At 37.9% G+C, this 15,627-nt stretch overlaps 1 protein-coding gene across 7 annotated transcripts in view; it reads right to left on the minus strand.

The window, feature by feature from the left end:
• LOC133560314 (neurexin-2-like) overlaps nt 1–15,627 on the minus strand; it is a 1,077,892-nt gene that overhangs the window by 563,462 nt on the left and 498,803 nt on the right. For all 7 annotated transcript variants that reach the window (XM_061912740.1, XM_061912739.1, XM_061912738.1 and 4 more), the window contains one exon: nt 230–531. In XM_061912740.1, coding sequence (XP_061768724.1) covers nt 230–531 — 302 coding nt within the window. The remainder of the gene's footprint in view (nt 1–229; nt 532–15,627) is intronic.

A 15,627-nucleotide genomic window follows, 5' to 3' on the forward strand; every position in this document is an offset into this window, starting at 1 on the left:
ACAAAGGATTAAAGAGCCTTGAATAGGACAGCAGAACATTTTCAGTGAGTGAAGTGAAAAAAATAAGGAAAAAGGAAAGAAACCTGTCGATAGTATACCATCAACCTTTGAAAAATAGAGATTTGAGTGGTAGACACAGAGAAGATCAAAGATGCGCTGCAGACATGTGGCACTCCAGCTAGAAGAAGTTAGAAAGTAGCAAATCCAACAGCGGCATATTTTCCTTTACCTGGCGCAGGTTGCGGGTGACGCGGACATCGTGCCAAGCGTTGTCGTTGAACTTTCCGTTAACCGGCTCCACCAGGGCCTCGAAGGCCCCGGAGCCCAGATTGATGACCAGCCAGACGGCGCCGCTCTTCAGCGACAGATTGACATAGTCGGCCGACTTGCCCGTGTGCAGCATGAGGCCATTGCGCTGCAGCGTGCGGAAGGACAGTGTGATCTCGTCTGTGCTGCTCTGGATGGGCGTCAGTGACAGGTCGTAGCAGAAGAACTCGTTGCCCTTGAAGGTCGCTACGGACTCCTCCTTTCCTGTGAAGAGAACACCAAACCTGAGATAAGTGATCCTCAACAACTTTTCTTTTTTTTTTTAACGGAAAACTTTTTGCAACACAACAGACTCTAGTTCCACAGAAGTACTTGTGATGCTTGATTTGTAACGGCTGACTTTATGGTCCTTAGCAGCCATCTATCTTCTCCCTTAGTTCCACTAGCCTACTAATTAAGTTTGATTAGTTTGGGGTGCTTTTAGCTCAGTTAAAGTCAACACCATGGGTCTCAAACCAAATACCCTGAGAACAAGATTCTTAAATGAGCCAGCAGGGAAACATTGGCATGGATACAGGACCAAACATCAAAAAACAAAAAACGCACTCAGCAGCACGTTTTCTGATCAAATACTGCAAAAATGAAAGCAATTAACTGCGGTATCGACTGCAGTGCAATAGTAAAACAAAATGTCTCAATCTGCTTCGAAGTTTCACGCTACAAAATTACTTTCAGAGAATAAATCGCCAAATTTTTCTGCAGCATTTCATCTGTGAGACAAATTGATTTGCACCCGAGCAAAGAAGAATACAAGACAGACTACATCAGGGAAAGGGTGACGTGCGATAACTCCATAATGTTACATGGGGGCGGGGCGGTTAGCGGTCTAGGAAACCCAAACAAGTCTGACACACTTCAGACATGTCAAGAAGCAGCATGGGGAGGACAGTGACAAGTCAATGACAGGAGCCAGTGGGCATGGGGCGACATGTGGATGGCCTTTTACGTTGCATTTGCATCCAATCTATTTGTCTTGATAGCGATCCAAATCAAATGTTTTTTCTCTCAGCATGATCTGAAGTGACACCGGGCTTCCTCTGTTTGTTTGGTGCACATAACCTCTCCCTCCCATTTGGTGCCACCGCCTCGGCCTCCCTGCAGGGCCCTCAGGCATCTTGCACTGAAATGAGAATAAACCACCAAGAGGCCAGCGTACAGGTGGCGGATCATCAAATCTGCTTCATCCTGAAGTTCCATTACAGAAAAATCACCTCCGAGACCTCGCTGGATTCCCCTAGCGGGGTTTCTCTGTGGTGGCTGTCCAAAGATGGCGGTGCAAGTCTCGGATAATTCCGCCACCATTTATTGTATTTGTGCACTTTCAGGCAGGAAGGTTAAAGACAAGCGAGGCCCACTAAAGAGAGCGATGACGATACCCTTCCATCATCGACTGGAGAAGAAGACAAACACACAAACGACATGAGCGCATGCGGTCACATCCACGTCTTAAGATGGGCGAGATGGAGTCATATACATTTAAAGGGGCAATTTCTCCTGAAATTGACAATTTCAGCAATCTCAAGTGAAGTGTGAACTGACACAGAAAATAGTCATTAAAGGAGAAACCGAACAAGATGGAGGGGCGGCGGGGACGAAAAGAAAGCAATTCTCCCCCAAGAGAAGCTTTGTGGCAATGCTTACGCAGGGAGCGCAAAAGCAGCCATTGTCAATTTTATATTTGCGACGTATGTTAACAGCGAGCTGACTGCACACTTTCTCTGTTGGACGCCTCGTTAATAAACCAACACACACCGCAAAAGGACAGGGCAAGGGTGGCTTGCTCAAATATTATTTCCTCTGCCAAGGAAGTTGTGTCCTTCTGCACCTGTTTAACTGTTCAATAGTGAGCAGGATTATGTATTATTCATACTATAGATTACAGAGTTGTAAAAATTAATAGAATCTCAAGACAGCCATGACCATGTGTACTTTACAAGTGTATGTAAACTTATTGATTGTGACTGTACACACACACACACACACACACACATATATATATATATATATATATATATACATACATATATATATATATATATATATATATATATATATATATATATATATATATATATATATATATATAGGGCAGCACGGTGGAAGAGGGGTTAGTGTGTCTGGCTCACAATATGAAGGTCCTGAGTAGTCCTGGGTTCAATCCCGGGCTCGGGATATTTTTGTGTGGAGTTTGCATGTTCTCCCCTTGACTGTGTGGGTTCCCTCCGGGTACTCCGGCTTCCTCCCACCGTCCAAGAAATGCACCCGGGGATAGGTTGATTGGCAACGCTAAATTGGCCTTGGTGTGTGAATGTGAGTGTGAATGTTGTCTGTCTATCTGTGTTGGCCCTGCGAAGAGGTGGCAACTTGTCCAGTGTGTACCCGCCTTCCGCCCGATTGTAGCTGAGATAGGCACCAGCGCCCCCCGTGACCCCACAGGAATAAGCGATGGAAAATGGATGAATGGATGGATATACAGTATATATATATATATATATATATATATATATATATATATATATATATATATATATATATCTTGATTGGATTATCCAGAGAATAGTGCTCGATACCGTGGTAGAGCGCAATATGTAGGTGTGGGAAAAAATCACAAGACTACTTCATCTCTACAGAACTGTTTCATGAAACAGTTCTGTAGAGATGAAGTAGTCTTGTGATTTTTTCCCACAACTACATATATATATATATATATATTAGGGCTGTGAATCTTTGGGTGTCCCACGATTCGATACAATATCGATTTTTGGGGTCGCGATCCAATTATATATCAATATTTTTACGATTCAAAATGATTCTGTATTCATTCAATACATAGGATTTCAGCAGGACCTACCCCAGTCTGCTGACATGCTAGCAGAGTAGTAGAATTTTTAAAAAAAGCTTTTTTAATTGTAAAGGACATGTTTTATCAACTGATTGCAAAGATGTAAAATTGTTTTAACTATTAAACGAACTAAAAATATGACTTATTTTATCTTTGTGAAATTATTGGACACAGTATGTTGTCAAGCTTATGAGATGCGATGCAAGTGTAAGCCACTGTGACACTATTGTCCTTTTTTTTATTTTTATAAATGTCTAATGGTAATATCAGAGGGATTAGTAATCACTGCTATGCGGAAATTATAACTAATATTGATACTGTTGGTGATAATATTCATTTTTGTTTCACTACTTTTAGTTTGTTCAGTGTCTCCTCAATTGCTCTGTTTATTGCAGTTCTGAGTGTTGCTGGGTCAGGTTTGGTTTTGGAATTGGATTGCATTGTTATGGTATTGCTGTGTATTGTTTTGTTCCATTGATTTAAAAAAAAATAAAAATTGGAAATCGATATTTTTAAAAATGAGAATCGATTCTGAATCGCACATGTGAGAATTGCGATACGTATTCGAATCGATTTTTTCCAACACCCCTAATATATATATATATATATATATATGCATACATATGTATATATACATATATATATATATATATAGATATATGTATATATACACACACACATATATATATATATATACATATATATATATATATATATATATATATATATATATATATATATATATACATATATATTCAAACCCTGTTTCCATATGAGTTGGGAAATTGTGTTAGATGTAAATATAAACGGAATACAATGATTTGCAAATCATTTTCAACCCATATTCAACACTAATTTGGAACATCCCCCAGGTGTGCAGGCTAATTGGGAACAGGTGGGTGCCATGATTGAGTATAAAAGCAGCTTCCATGAAATGCTAAGTAATTTTACAAACAAGGATGGGCCGAGAGTCACCAATTTGTAAGCAAATTGTCGAACAGTTTTAGAACAACACTCCTCAACGAGCTATTGCAAGGAATTTAAGGATTTTACCAACTACGGTCCCTAAAATCATCAAAAGGTTCAGAGAATCTGGAGAAATCACTGCACGTAAGCGATTATATTACGGACCTTTGATCCCTCAGGCGGTACTGCATCAAAAACTGACATCCGTGTGTAAAGGATATCACCACATGGGCTCAGGAACACTTCATAAACCACTGTCAGTAACTACAGTTGGTTGCTACATCTGTAAGTGCAAGTTAAAACGCTACGCAAAGCGAAACCCATTTATCAACAACACCAAGGAACGCCTCCGGCTTCGCTGGGCCCGAGCTCATCTAAGATGGACTGATGCAAAGTGGAAAAGTGTTCTGTGGTCTGACGAGTCCACATTTCAAATTATATTAGGGAACTGTGGATGTGGTATATATATATGTCCCCTGGAACAATGAGCAAAATATCCATCCGGATTGTTATAGGCGCAAAGTTCAAAAGCAAGCATCCGTGATGGTATAGGGGGTGCATTAGTGCCCAAGGCATTAGTAACTTACACATATGTGAAGGCACCATTAATGCGAAATGGTACATACAGGTTTTGGACAGACCTGTCTCCCATCGAAAATGTGTGGCGCATTATGAAGCGTAAAATACAACAGCGGAGACCCCAGACTGTTGAACGACTAAAGCTCTACATCAAGCAAGAATGGTAAATAATTCCACTTTCAAAGCTTCAACAATTAATTTCTTCAGTTCCCAAAACGTTTATTAAGTGTTTTTAAAAGAAAAAAAATATGTAACACAGTGGTGAACATGCCCTTTCCCAACTTCTTTGGCACGTGTTGCAGCCAGGAAATTATAAGTCAATTATTATTTGCAAAAAATAAAATAAAGTTTATGAGTTTGAACATCAAATATCTTGTCTTTGTAGTGCATTCAACTGAATATGGGTTGAAAAGGATTTGCAAATCATTGTATTCCGTTTATATTTATATATAACACAATATGGTATATATATGTGTGTATATATGTATATATATATATATATATATACATATATATATATATACATATATACACACACACAAACACGTGTGGGTGTGTGTGAGTGTAAGTTAAATGACTATAAAACATTGACAGTCTCATTCCCATTTTCAGCCAAACCCACACAAATGTCATATGAGCGATAATAATAATTTCAAAGCCACACGATTAAAAAAACACAAATGTATACGCTAATAAGTGTTAAGATATTTAAAGGTAGGCATCATCAGTTTAACTGACACACAATGGCAACAATTACTCGGTCCACGCCTTTTCAAGTGTCTTTTTAGTCCTATTTCTATCAAATAAGGTTTAGTGCTTGTTGCTGGAAGGAAGTCAGGGCTTACATGCATGATGCATGAAGTGAAGTCCAAAGTGCTGTCAAAGTCTCTGTTAACGTCACAGTACGCCCATGGATGAAACCACCCCATTTGAAATGGAGCCACCCATAAATAGCCTCTTTATTATCAATTTACGGTCTGCCGCTTGATTTATGCACCTATAGTGAGACGCATGTTTGATGAGGAGTGTGGAGAATGCATTCAGGCAGAGTAACAAAGACTGCGCTCCACTTCTTACTACTCAATACTTCAACACATACTTCAATGTGTCAAGCATGTTGGAAATAAACTAAATCCACTCCTTAAAGCGCAAGCAAATATACAGTGATGGCTTATTTCCCAGTTATATATGCTCATCTCATAGATTAAAAGTCATGCAACATGGAATGACAGAACACTCCAAAAATTAACAATGTCATATCAACTACCAGTAAAGACCAAGGATGGCTTTGATCATGATGCACAATTAATTTTGACAAGAGTGAAACGAAGGAGAGGGAAAAACACCTTTTGTATGGACATGGAACTTTTGACCCACAAAAACATGCAGCATGGGTGCCTAAAGGGAAGCACGCTCGTCACCCATGGCAACAACTTTGCGTAAGATCAATAATAAAATGCAATACAATTGCAGACCGGAGAAACAATGGTAACTATAGATGAGACAATTCCTGAAGGATTTGCGTGTGAATTAAAGTTAAAGTACCAATTATAGTCACACACACACTAGATGTGGCAAAACTATTCTCTGCATTTGACCCATCACCCTTGATCACTCCCTGGGAGGTGAGGGGAGCAGTGGGTAGCAGCGGTCGCGTGCCCGGGAATCATTTTTGGTGATTTAACCCCCTATTCCAACCCTTAATACTGAGTGCCAAGCAGGGAGGTAATGCCTCCCATTTGTATAGTGTTTGGTATGTCACGGTTTGAACTCCCGACCGACCGATCTCAGGGCAGACAATCTTACCACTAAGCCCTTGAGTAGGTGAATGTTCCAATGCTGAAGTTTAAATGAAATCCTGGATTTTTTTTTGAATTGTTGAAGTAGAGCACACAACTCCCAAACAGGCTGAATATTTTGAAGTTGGAATAGTTTGAATCAGATGAAAAATGTGGGGGTTGTTGAACTTTGAGGAATGTCCCTTTAATTCCAATAGGAATTTCCAAAAGTTTTGGGAATTTCAGGAAAAGCGGAATTTTTTGGGAAAATGGTAAAACAACTGCATAAGTTGAAATGGTTGGTGTTGGAATTTGTCAAATCGGTCGAGAAATGTTAAAGTAGTAACGTGGAATTGAGAAATTTCAGGAAAACTGAATTTTCCCAGTTCAAAAAACAACTTAGTTTTTTTGTCCTGACAAAGAGGAATCATTTGACGGCAGAACGGTTGAAATGCGCTGAAAAATGTGGAAGGGGTAGTCACTAGAAAAAAGGGTGCAAATAGAGCTTTGGAAAAGAAGAACTTTTTTGGAACTTGGCAAAAGGGAAGTTTAAATTTCCAGACTGGTGGAATGTGTTGAAGTGGCATGGTTTTAATAGGTTGAAAATATGGAAATGATCAAAGTTTGAAAAAATGGGCACTTATTTTTGAATGGGAAAAACGTCCCAAAAAACCTGGAACTCTGGGAAATCTGGGAATGTTTAAAAGGAAAGCCTGCATTTCCTGAATAGTCTGAACAGTTTAAAGTTGGAACGATTTGAATCGGGTGAAAAATGTTGAAGGTAGAGCGTGCCAAAATCTGGAAAAGAAGAAGAAGAATAAGAACGTTGAATGATAATAATTAGATGCATTTTGGTGTAGAAAACAGTATGTGTGAATGCTTTGGAGAATTTACACAATGATGCAGCTTTCTTTTATATGCCATAAATGTTGTAATTATAAGGCGAGTGCTGCTAAGAAAAGGCATTGAAGCTTAGGGATGGCTATGCAACACTAAAACTAAACTGGCTTCAAAGTAAACTAGAACAGAATGCTGGACGACAGCAAAGACTTACAGCGTGTGGAGCAGACGGCGTCCAGAAAGTAAATCCGTAAATAACACGACAATCAACACCTAAACAGGAGCGCAAGAAAAGAACTAAAACACTATACATAGTAAAGCACCAAAATCTCAAAATAAGTCACAGCATGTTGTGACAGGTCATGACAGTACACCTACTTTGAGACAAGAGCTATATTGATGCATGGTTGGTTAAGGTTTCAATTCATATCAAACAATTGCGAGAAATACTTTTTATTGTCAATAGCGGATGCTGAGTTTCATTTTTTAATGATTTCAGCTGGTGGTGTGCTTCAGAATATTTTCAATGCAAAAAATGTACCTCGGCTCTGAAAAGGTTGAAAAACACTGATCTATGGTACATCACTCCATCCATTTTCTATACTGCTTATGCTATTTAGGGCTGCCAGTAAGCTGGTGGCTAGCTGACTAGACTAAAACACAACAGTAGTTATTGAACACAAACATAAACACATCTATGGAAAGGCAGATGCTGCACATATACACTGGGGAAATTAATCATATGGCCCCATTCTTAGGTGGATCTTGCGTGAAAGAAAGGGAGCGGGTCAATCATTTTACAATGCAGTCTGCTGAAAACGATGGAAAGTGCCACTCTACATAGCAACTGACGCTTTGGTCAAAGTTGGAATTGCCGCAAAACACATTTAAAGCCTTCAACAGGTAAACCATGACAAAAAGGACCATATGAATCTCTTTCCTACTGTAAAATCAAAACTGTGGAACTGTGCAATATAGAGATGGTGAAAAGGAGGCCACACTGCAAATTATCTGTCACTTGCCAAGCTTTAAAATGTTATTTCAAGAAATGTCTTTGGTTTTAAGAGCTATTTACTTACCTTTAGTCATTGCCTTTACATCATAATCTTAATTTTAGCATGAGTAATTAGATTTTGTCTATTCTCATTTAAAAATATTAATTTTGAGGATGCTTAATTTCAGAATCGCAAGTAAAATAATGCTTGTTTTCAGAATTTTTTTTTTTTTCTAGCTAATAAAGTCCTGCTAATTTCTAGATATACAAATCTTTATTTAGGATGCCTCATCAGGTAAAATCAACTCCACCGGGAAAACTCACAATCTCACAAAATACATATTTTTAGTTTCAAGTCCAACTATCTAAACATACTTAATAATACATGTCGCAGTCCCCTGAATAGTATTTTTTCAGTGAGACATAAAAACTAGTTTTCAGGCAAAATATCTTCTGAGGAAAGCAATACTACTTTAAAGCATTATAAGTTTTTTATAAGACAGAAAACTTAAAAAAAATAGTAAATACAGCTTGTTTTAATTGTTAATGTCTTATTTCAAGAAATATTCCCAAAATTTTGATTTGTACCATTGGCAACTTATTACAAGTTGTTTTTGGTCGTCCAAGTTACTTTTGCTTGTAATGAGCAAGAATTCTGCCAATGGAACAAGCCAAATTTGTTTGAGTAAGATTTTTTGAAATAAGATATTAGCAATTAAAACGCGTTAGTGATTCTTATTTGTATTGTGAAACTGTGGTTCTTATACAGTAACAAACTTGTGACGCTCAAAAGTAGTACTATTAGTAGTACTATTTTTATCATAAGATCTATTGCCTAAAAAGACGTTCTTATGTCTCGCTGGAAAATTACAATTCAGGGGATTGTTTGTGGCCCTGCGAGGAGGTCGCGACTTGTCCAGGGTGTATGCCGCCTTCCGCCTGACTCTAGCTGAGATAGGCACCAGCGCTCCCTGCGACCCCAAAAAGGAAATGAGCGGTAGAAAATGGATGGATGGATGGGATTGTTTGTTTTGATATTTTGGCTAGAAATTTTGAAATATATACTTGATGACATTGTGAGTTTTTCCAGTGGCGCTTCACGGACATCATTTCATTAGATTTTAGTATTTTGTCCCAAATTTAGTCTTCTTCTCCTATATTTTGTCAGCACTTTCTTGCAGTGCATTTATTCAATCAAATCTGACTAACTTAAAGTAAGCAGGGTGCCATGATGTCACATGACAGTTACTGTTTTTTTGTATTATGTTGTATTTCCTGTCCAGCGCTCTTATTTTTGTTTCCACTTCTTGTTTTCTACCACTTCTTTAGTCTGAGCGCTGACTCCTCCCCTGTCGATTTTTGGTGATTTGGTGACACAGTTGGTTGCCAATCAGGCAGCTTCTGAAGCTCATCATTCTGTTGATCATTGTGCTTTTTGCTTTGTAGCTTGTCATGCTGCAAAGCTTTTCCTATTCTTCCCGTCCATGTCTTGTTCCTTTTTGTGCACTACCCTGCAGCACTATTTTGTAGTTTCCTTAGTAAAAGGGGTTTTAGTTGCACTTTGCGTGCTGGTTCTGCATCCGAGGGTACAGACCAGCAATGGTCAACGTAGACCGTGACAGAGGGCATGTTGCAAAGGATCAGGTAGACAAAGTGACTGACGGATTTGAAATCACGACAAAGAGGGTCAGCCAGATAAGAAAATTGACCGACAACATTTGTTTGTATGCACTAGTAACATGGATAAGCAGAGCAGGAAACATAGGTGACTGGAAAGCACCGACGGCGGCATCTGACCTAAGGATGGATATTGCCCTAATTAATTATTGGACATTAGAATAGAAGCAATGGTTGGTGGTTTCAGTGACTCCAAATCCCACATCTCTTTGACACTATGCAGTAGATGTAAGGCCTCTGATGAAGCACTTGAATTAATCACTAAAAGTGATGTCAACACAGCATTCCGAGGCTTTATTCAAAGCCATGACTAAGTGCGGTGGCGGATGTCATGCAGTTTAAGAGCCCTCAGCATATAAGGGGTCTTGATTGGATTCTGTGCTTTTTTTTTTTTTTGTCCCTTCTTTTGTTTTTCCTCCTCCTTCAAATATTGCTGCAGGTCAGATTTTGCAGAGTCTGGCTTAATTTAATCCTGGGACTGACAGCATTTGAAGGTCTTTCCAAACAATTGGTAAAAACAGCAACCCTAAAATTTGCATACTAAATGTGTTTTTCATTGACAGTTTGAATTGGGTTTTTAAAATAACGCTGTCATAATGCCGAGGTGTGTTCCGCGATGTCTGGTTGCATGGCCCGCATTTGACCTTATAACCACAATGCACACCACTTTTACCACAGTCTGAGCTCTTTGAATTTTAATGACAAACCGCGCTCTTGGGTGGAAGAGCAGAACACTTGATGCCGCTAAAACAGTTGCCCTTAATTATCTGTCGCCTTGGAAACCATCCATTTTGTAAGCACAATATCACGCACCATGGCAGTGATAGTGACCCTGCAGCTATCTCTCCCTCCAGGTGTTCCATCTCATATCATCCTTCTCCTTAATCTTTTTTTTTGTGTGTTCTTGTAATACCTCCATGTCTCTCTCACAAGTCCTTGTAGGTGTCTCTCACCCCTAAGTTTTGTTCTGCCTCAGCATACCACAGGTTGATTTTCATTCAACATCACTACAGACTGTAGGCAACATTGATATTTATATATATATATATATATATATATATATATATATATATATATATATATATATATATATATATATATATATATATATATATATATATATATATATATATATATATATATATATATATATATATATATATATATATATATATATATATATATATATATATATATATATATATATATATATATATTGTATCATATCAGAAACATAATTTGCCAAGTATGTTTAACACACCAAAAAATTGTCTTGGAAGACTGTGCTCTGTTTGTTCAATGTGTAGGAAATAAAGAAAACACATTTGTTATGTTGTGGTCAGTTTGAACAGTTTTTTGAGGGATGAATAAACTGTAGTGCAACACTTTAAACAAGACCGTTACGAACAAGAAGCACTTGTGGACCTGAACAAGTACAGTGGGGCAAAAAAGTATTTAGTCAGCCACCGATTGTGCAAGTTCTCCCACTTAAAATGATGACAGAGGTCTGTAATTTTCATCATAGGTACACTTCAACTGTGAGAGACAGAATGTGAAAACAAAATCCAGGAAATCACATTGTAGGAATTTTTAAGAATGTATTTGTAAATTATGGGGGAAAAAGTTATATTTTGCTTTCATCTGACCACATGACATTCTCCCAATCCTCTGCTGTATCATCCATGTATACATTTTGGTACAAACTCAACTTGTGTTTGGAGAAAGAAAAATACTGAGTTGCATCCCAAGAACACCATACCTACTGTGACGCATGGGGGTGGAAACATGCTGTGGGGCTGTTTTTTCTGCTAAGGGGACAGGACGATCGATCCGTGTTAAGGAAAGAATGAATCATGAGCCAAAACCTCTTTCCATCAGTGAGAGCTTTGAATGGTTGACCAAATACTTATTTTCCCCCACAATTTACAAATAAATTCTTTAAAATTCCTACAATCTGAATTCTTGGATTTTTTTTTCACATTTTGTCTCACAGTTGAAGTGTACCTATGATGAAAATTACAGACCTCTGTCATCATTTTAAGTGGGAGAACTTGCACAATCGGTGGCTGACTAAATACTTTTTTTGCCCCACTGTAAAAATAGAATAGAACAGGAGGTGGAAAACATTGACAATAGGGGACCTTGACACTGTTTCTGGCAACTTTCAAAACTACTACACAAACTAGTTAATTTTGCAATATATAAAATGCAGGACAGTGGGCATCCGACAAGCCTTTTTAGTGGCTGATTTTATTTTAAATTTTTTTCCAATGCTGCTACCCAATGCAGTGTGAATTGGATTAGATTATGTTATTTCAAAGGGGACAATCAAATTTCATAAAATACATGACTACACATGGTTAAAAAAGCCAGAATTAGCCAGAAGGCTAGTTTACATCTGTAGTCCCCTGGCCATGATGGAAAAAAGCTGTACAATTACAATTTAAAAAAAAAAAGAAAAGAAAGAGAGAGAGAGAAAGAAAGAAAAAAAATCAAAACGATACATATACAATATGAAGAAAAATAAAATAAAACATCACAACATAACATTTATCTTAGCATTAAAACAGGTTCATATTTTAGTGCTGGCAGCTGGAGGCGTTGATAAGCCACAGTTTTTTTTTTTTTGTGAATGCCTTATAAGTTGTGACCAGTTTAACCTCCACAGGTACTGAGTTCCACACAATTGCGCTCCTTACTGACCAGGCCGACTTACTGAAAGTGCTCCTGCACAGAGGAATATAACAGTCACCTCTGACGGAGCCTCGAGTGACATGCTCACGGCTGCTTCTTTTGCTAATAAACTCTCCCAGAGGATCTGCAGCCAATTCATGCAGTACTTTATAGGTCACTTTTTTTTTTTCTTCTTTTTTTTTTTGTCCTGTCCAGCTTCTCAGGCAATTCAGATGATTGATGTAGATGCCCATATCGGCTGTTCAGATTTACTTTACAAAAGAGAAGTGTAGGATACTTCTCTTGTTGCCTTATTTGAATTTGAATTTATCAAATGTATTTATATTATCATTTGGTGCAGCCGGGCCGGAGCAGGAGGGGATAGAAAGAAAAAAAAGGAAGACAGAGGGGGAAATTGTGAGGATAATAGGGGGATTAGACAGAAAGACAAAAACAACAACAGCAAACACAACAATAACAACAACAACAATAGAACAACACCAGCACATACAATATGTACAAATGATTGTAAAAGTGATTGCAAAGAAGCAGTTAGCGAAATAAATAGTAATACAGAAATGACAATGAGCATTATTACACTAAAACTGGAGCAATAAAAATACCAATAGAAGTATCGCTATTGATAATGAACAAAACCAATAGTTTACCTCTATTATCAACAATACAGTTGTTCAAATGCAACAATACATATACATAATTATAACTAGAAATAAAAAAAAGGAATAGCAAAAGGTCACTTCAAAGTCTGCAAATGTGTGAAGACTGTCCCAGTTTAAAATATTGTATTTTTTTTAGAATGGCACAGTGATGATAGTGCCTAGTTTTTTTTTTGTATTATTCATAACCTTAATTGCTTGTTTTTACAAGATTTCCAATGTTTTCTTAGTTTTTTTTTTTTTTACTCTGACCAGCCTGACACCAGCTGGTCAGAATCTTCATGATGCTCATAAGTTAATACAAAAATAAAAATAAAAAAGATACATACATAAATACATGTTATGACTGGTCTGAAAGTGTAGGGGAGGAAATGTAACACAGAACATGTATTTAACTGTTTTTGTCCTGTTTTTTTGTTGTTGCATCGATTGGGACACAAAAACACACACACTAACACACAAGACCATGCGGCAACCACGGGGTCGTGCAAGTCGACAAATGAGCTGTTAGTTTTTTACTCACGGTGGCTATTGACAAGAGAAGCGGCAGTAGGGCTGGTGGACTGTTTGTCTAATAACCAAGGCTGCGTTTCAATTTCACATCTCACTGAACAGCCTGCTTAGGCTCGTGAGATTGATATGACATCAGGCTCAGTAAGAGCGTGCGTGTGTGTGTGTGAGTACGTGTGTGTGTGTGCGTGTGTATGCAGCTGACGAAAGAGTAACAAAAACTTCTGACTGCACTAAAAAAAAAAAATGCAATAGAACATCATTCAGGGACATCAAATGTATCATAGCCACACCATTAGGTACACCTGCAGTAGCCAATGACCCATTATGACATGAAAACCTCTAAGACAGTATGAATATTATGTAAGAATTGTCATCTTTGTAGAAGTATGACTTTGGATGCAACTGAATGACATGATACTGTGCAGGTGTACCTCTGATGAGTTGGCCTTCGCTGCCTTTAACAGCCTTTTCTTTCACATCCTCAAAATGCATTCTCAGGACACACGGTGAGTTAATTTAATGCCGGACTGGAGCTGTCACACCAATTTAATCCCGGACTGGAGCTGTCACGTTAATTTAAACAACCGTTCACAAATTTGCTCTGTGTTGACTTTGGAGTTTGCACTCTTGCTTTGATCCCCAAATAATGGCGCCAGCGTCATTAATTTGATATCTAGAATACCACAGCTTGCAAGGTACCCATAGGGTCTTAAAAAAAATCTCAAATTCAATGGTTGCAATGGTTGTTACTCACTGTGCCTTGTATATACATTTTTATTTATTTTTTTAGCTAAGAACCGTGTGACTTTTTGAAGGGTGGACTAGCAAAGTAAGATTTTCATTGTACGGCAAACTGTCTAACTGTGCATTTGACAATTAACAATCTTGAATCTTAAGTGGAATTTCTCAGAAAAAACAAATACGTACAGTAACACAAAAACAACCTGTCTCTGTGATCACTATAGGTGTATAAATAATAATAGTGATAAATAAAATCAGTCCCTTGGGCACAAAACTGAAAATAATACAGGTCTCCAAAAAGTGCACTCCTGCTGCTATTGGAACATACTAAGTACACACACTATGACACTAAGAACACTACAGTAATCAATCAACAAGTATTCCCCCCTTACATGAGAGCGAAGCCTGGCAATAATTGCATATTGCCTGTTCTGCCCTCACTATACGTGTTGAGGTTTTACAGCTTGGCTGACAGCTAACAAACAATCCACAACATATTAGATTAGATTAGATTAGATCAGATTAGATTAGATTAGATTAGATTAGATTATATTAAATAGTACTTTATTTATTCCTTCAGGAAAATAAAAATGTTCCCAACAATCCCATTCAAGAGCAGACAAACATTACAGGGAGACAGAACAGGATCGCTAACGGGTCTGCCGGCTTCCAGCGCCCCTTACAAAAAAGGTGAGATACAGGTAAACAAGTGGGGGGAATGGGAGAAAAGAATAGAAGACTAAAATAAAATAAAATAAGATACAAAATTAATAATTAATTAAAAAAATTATCCATTTAGGATCTTTACTCTTGTTGATCTTGCGTTGTCTTTTCCTATCTTTACTTCTGTCTTGCACTGGACTGTAATATATATTTTTTTAAAACTGAAATACACACAATGAAAAATGTATAAGCTATGTGATTCAACTCCATCCATCCATCCATTTTCTATCGCTTATTCCCTTTGGGGTCGCGGGGGGCGCTGGTGCTTATCTCAGCTATAATCGGGCGGAAGGCAGT

The sequence above is a fragment of the Nerophis ophidion genome, linkage group LG10 (assembly GCF_033978795.1).
Source record: "Nerophis ophidion isolate RoL-2023_Sa linkage group LG10, RoL_Noph_v1.0, whole genome shotgun sequence".
In the NCBI taxonomy this organism is placed as follows: Eukaryota; Metazoa; Chordata; class Actinopteri; order Syngnathiformes; family Syngnathidae; genus Nerophis; species Nerophis ophidion.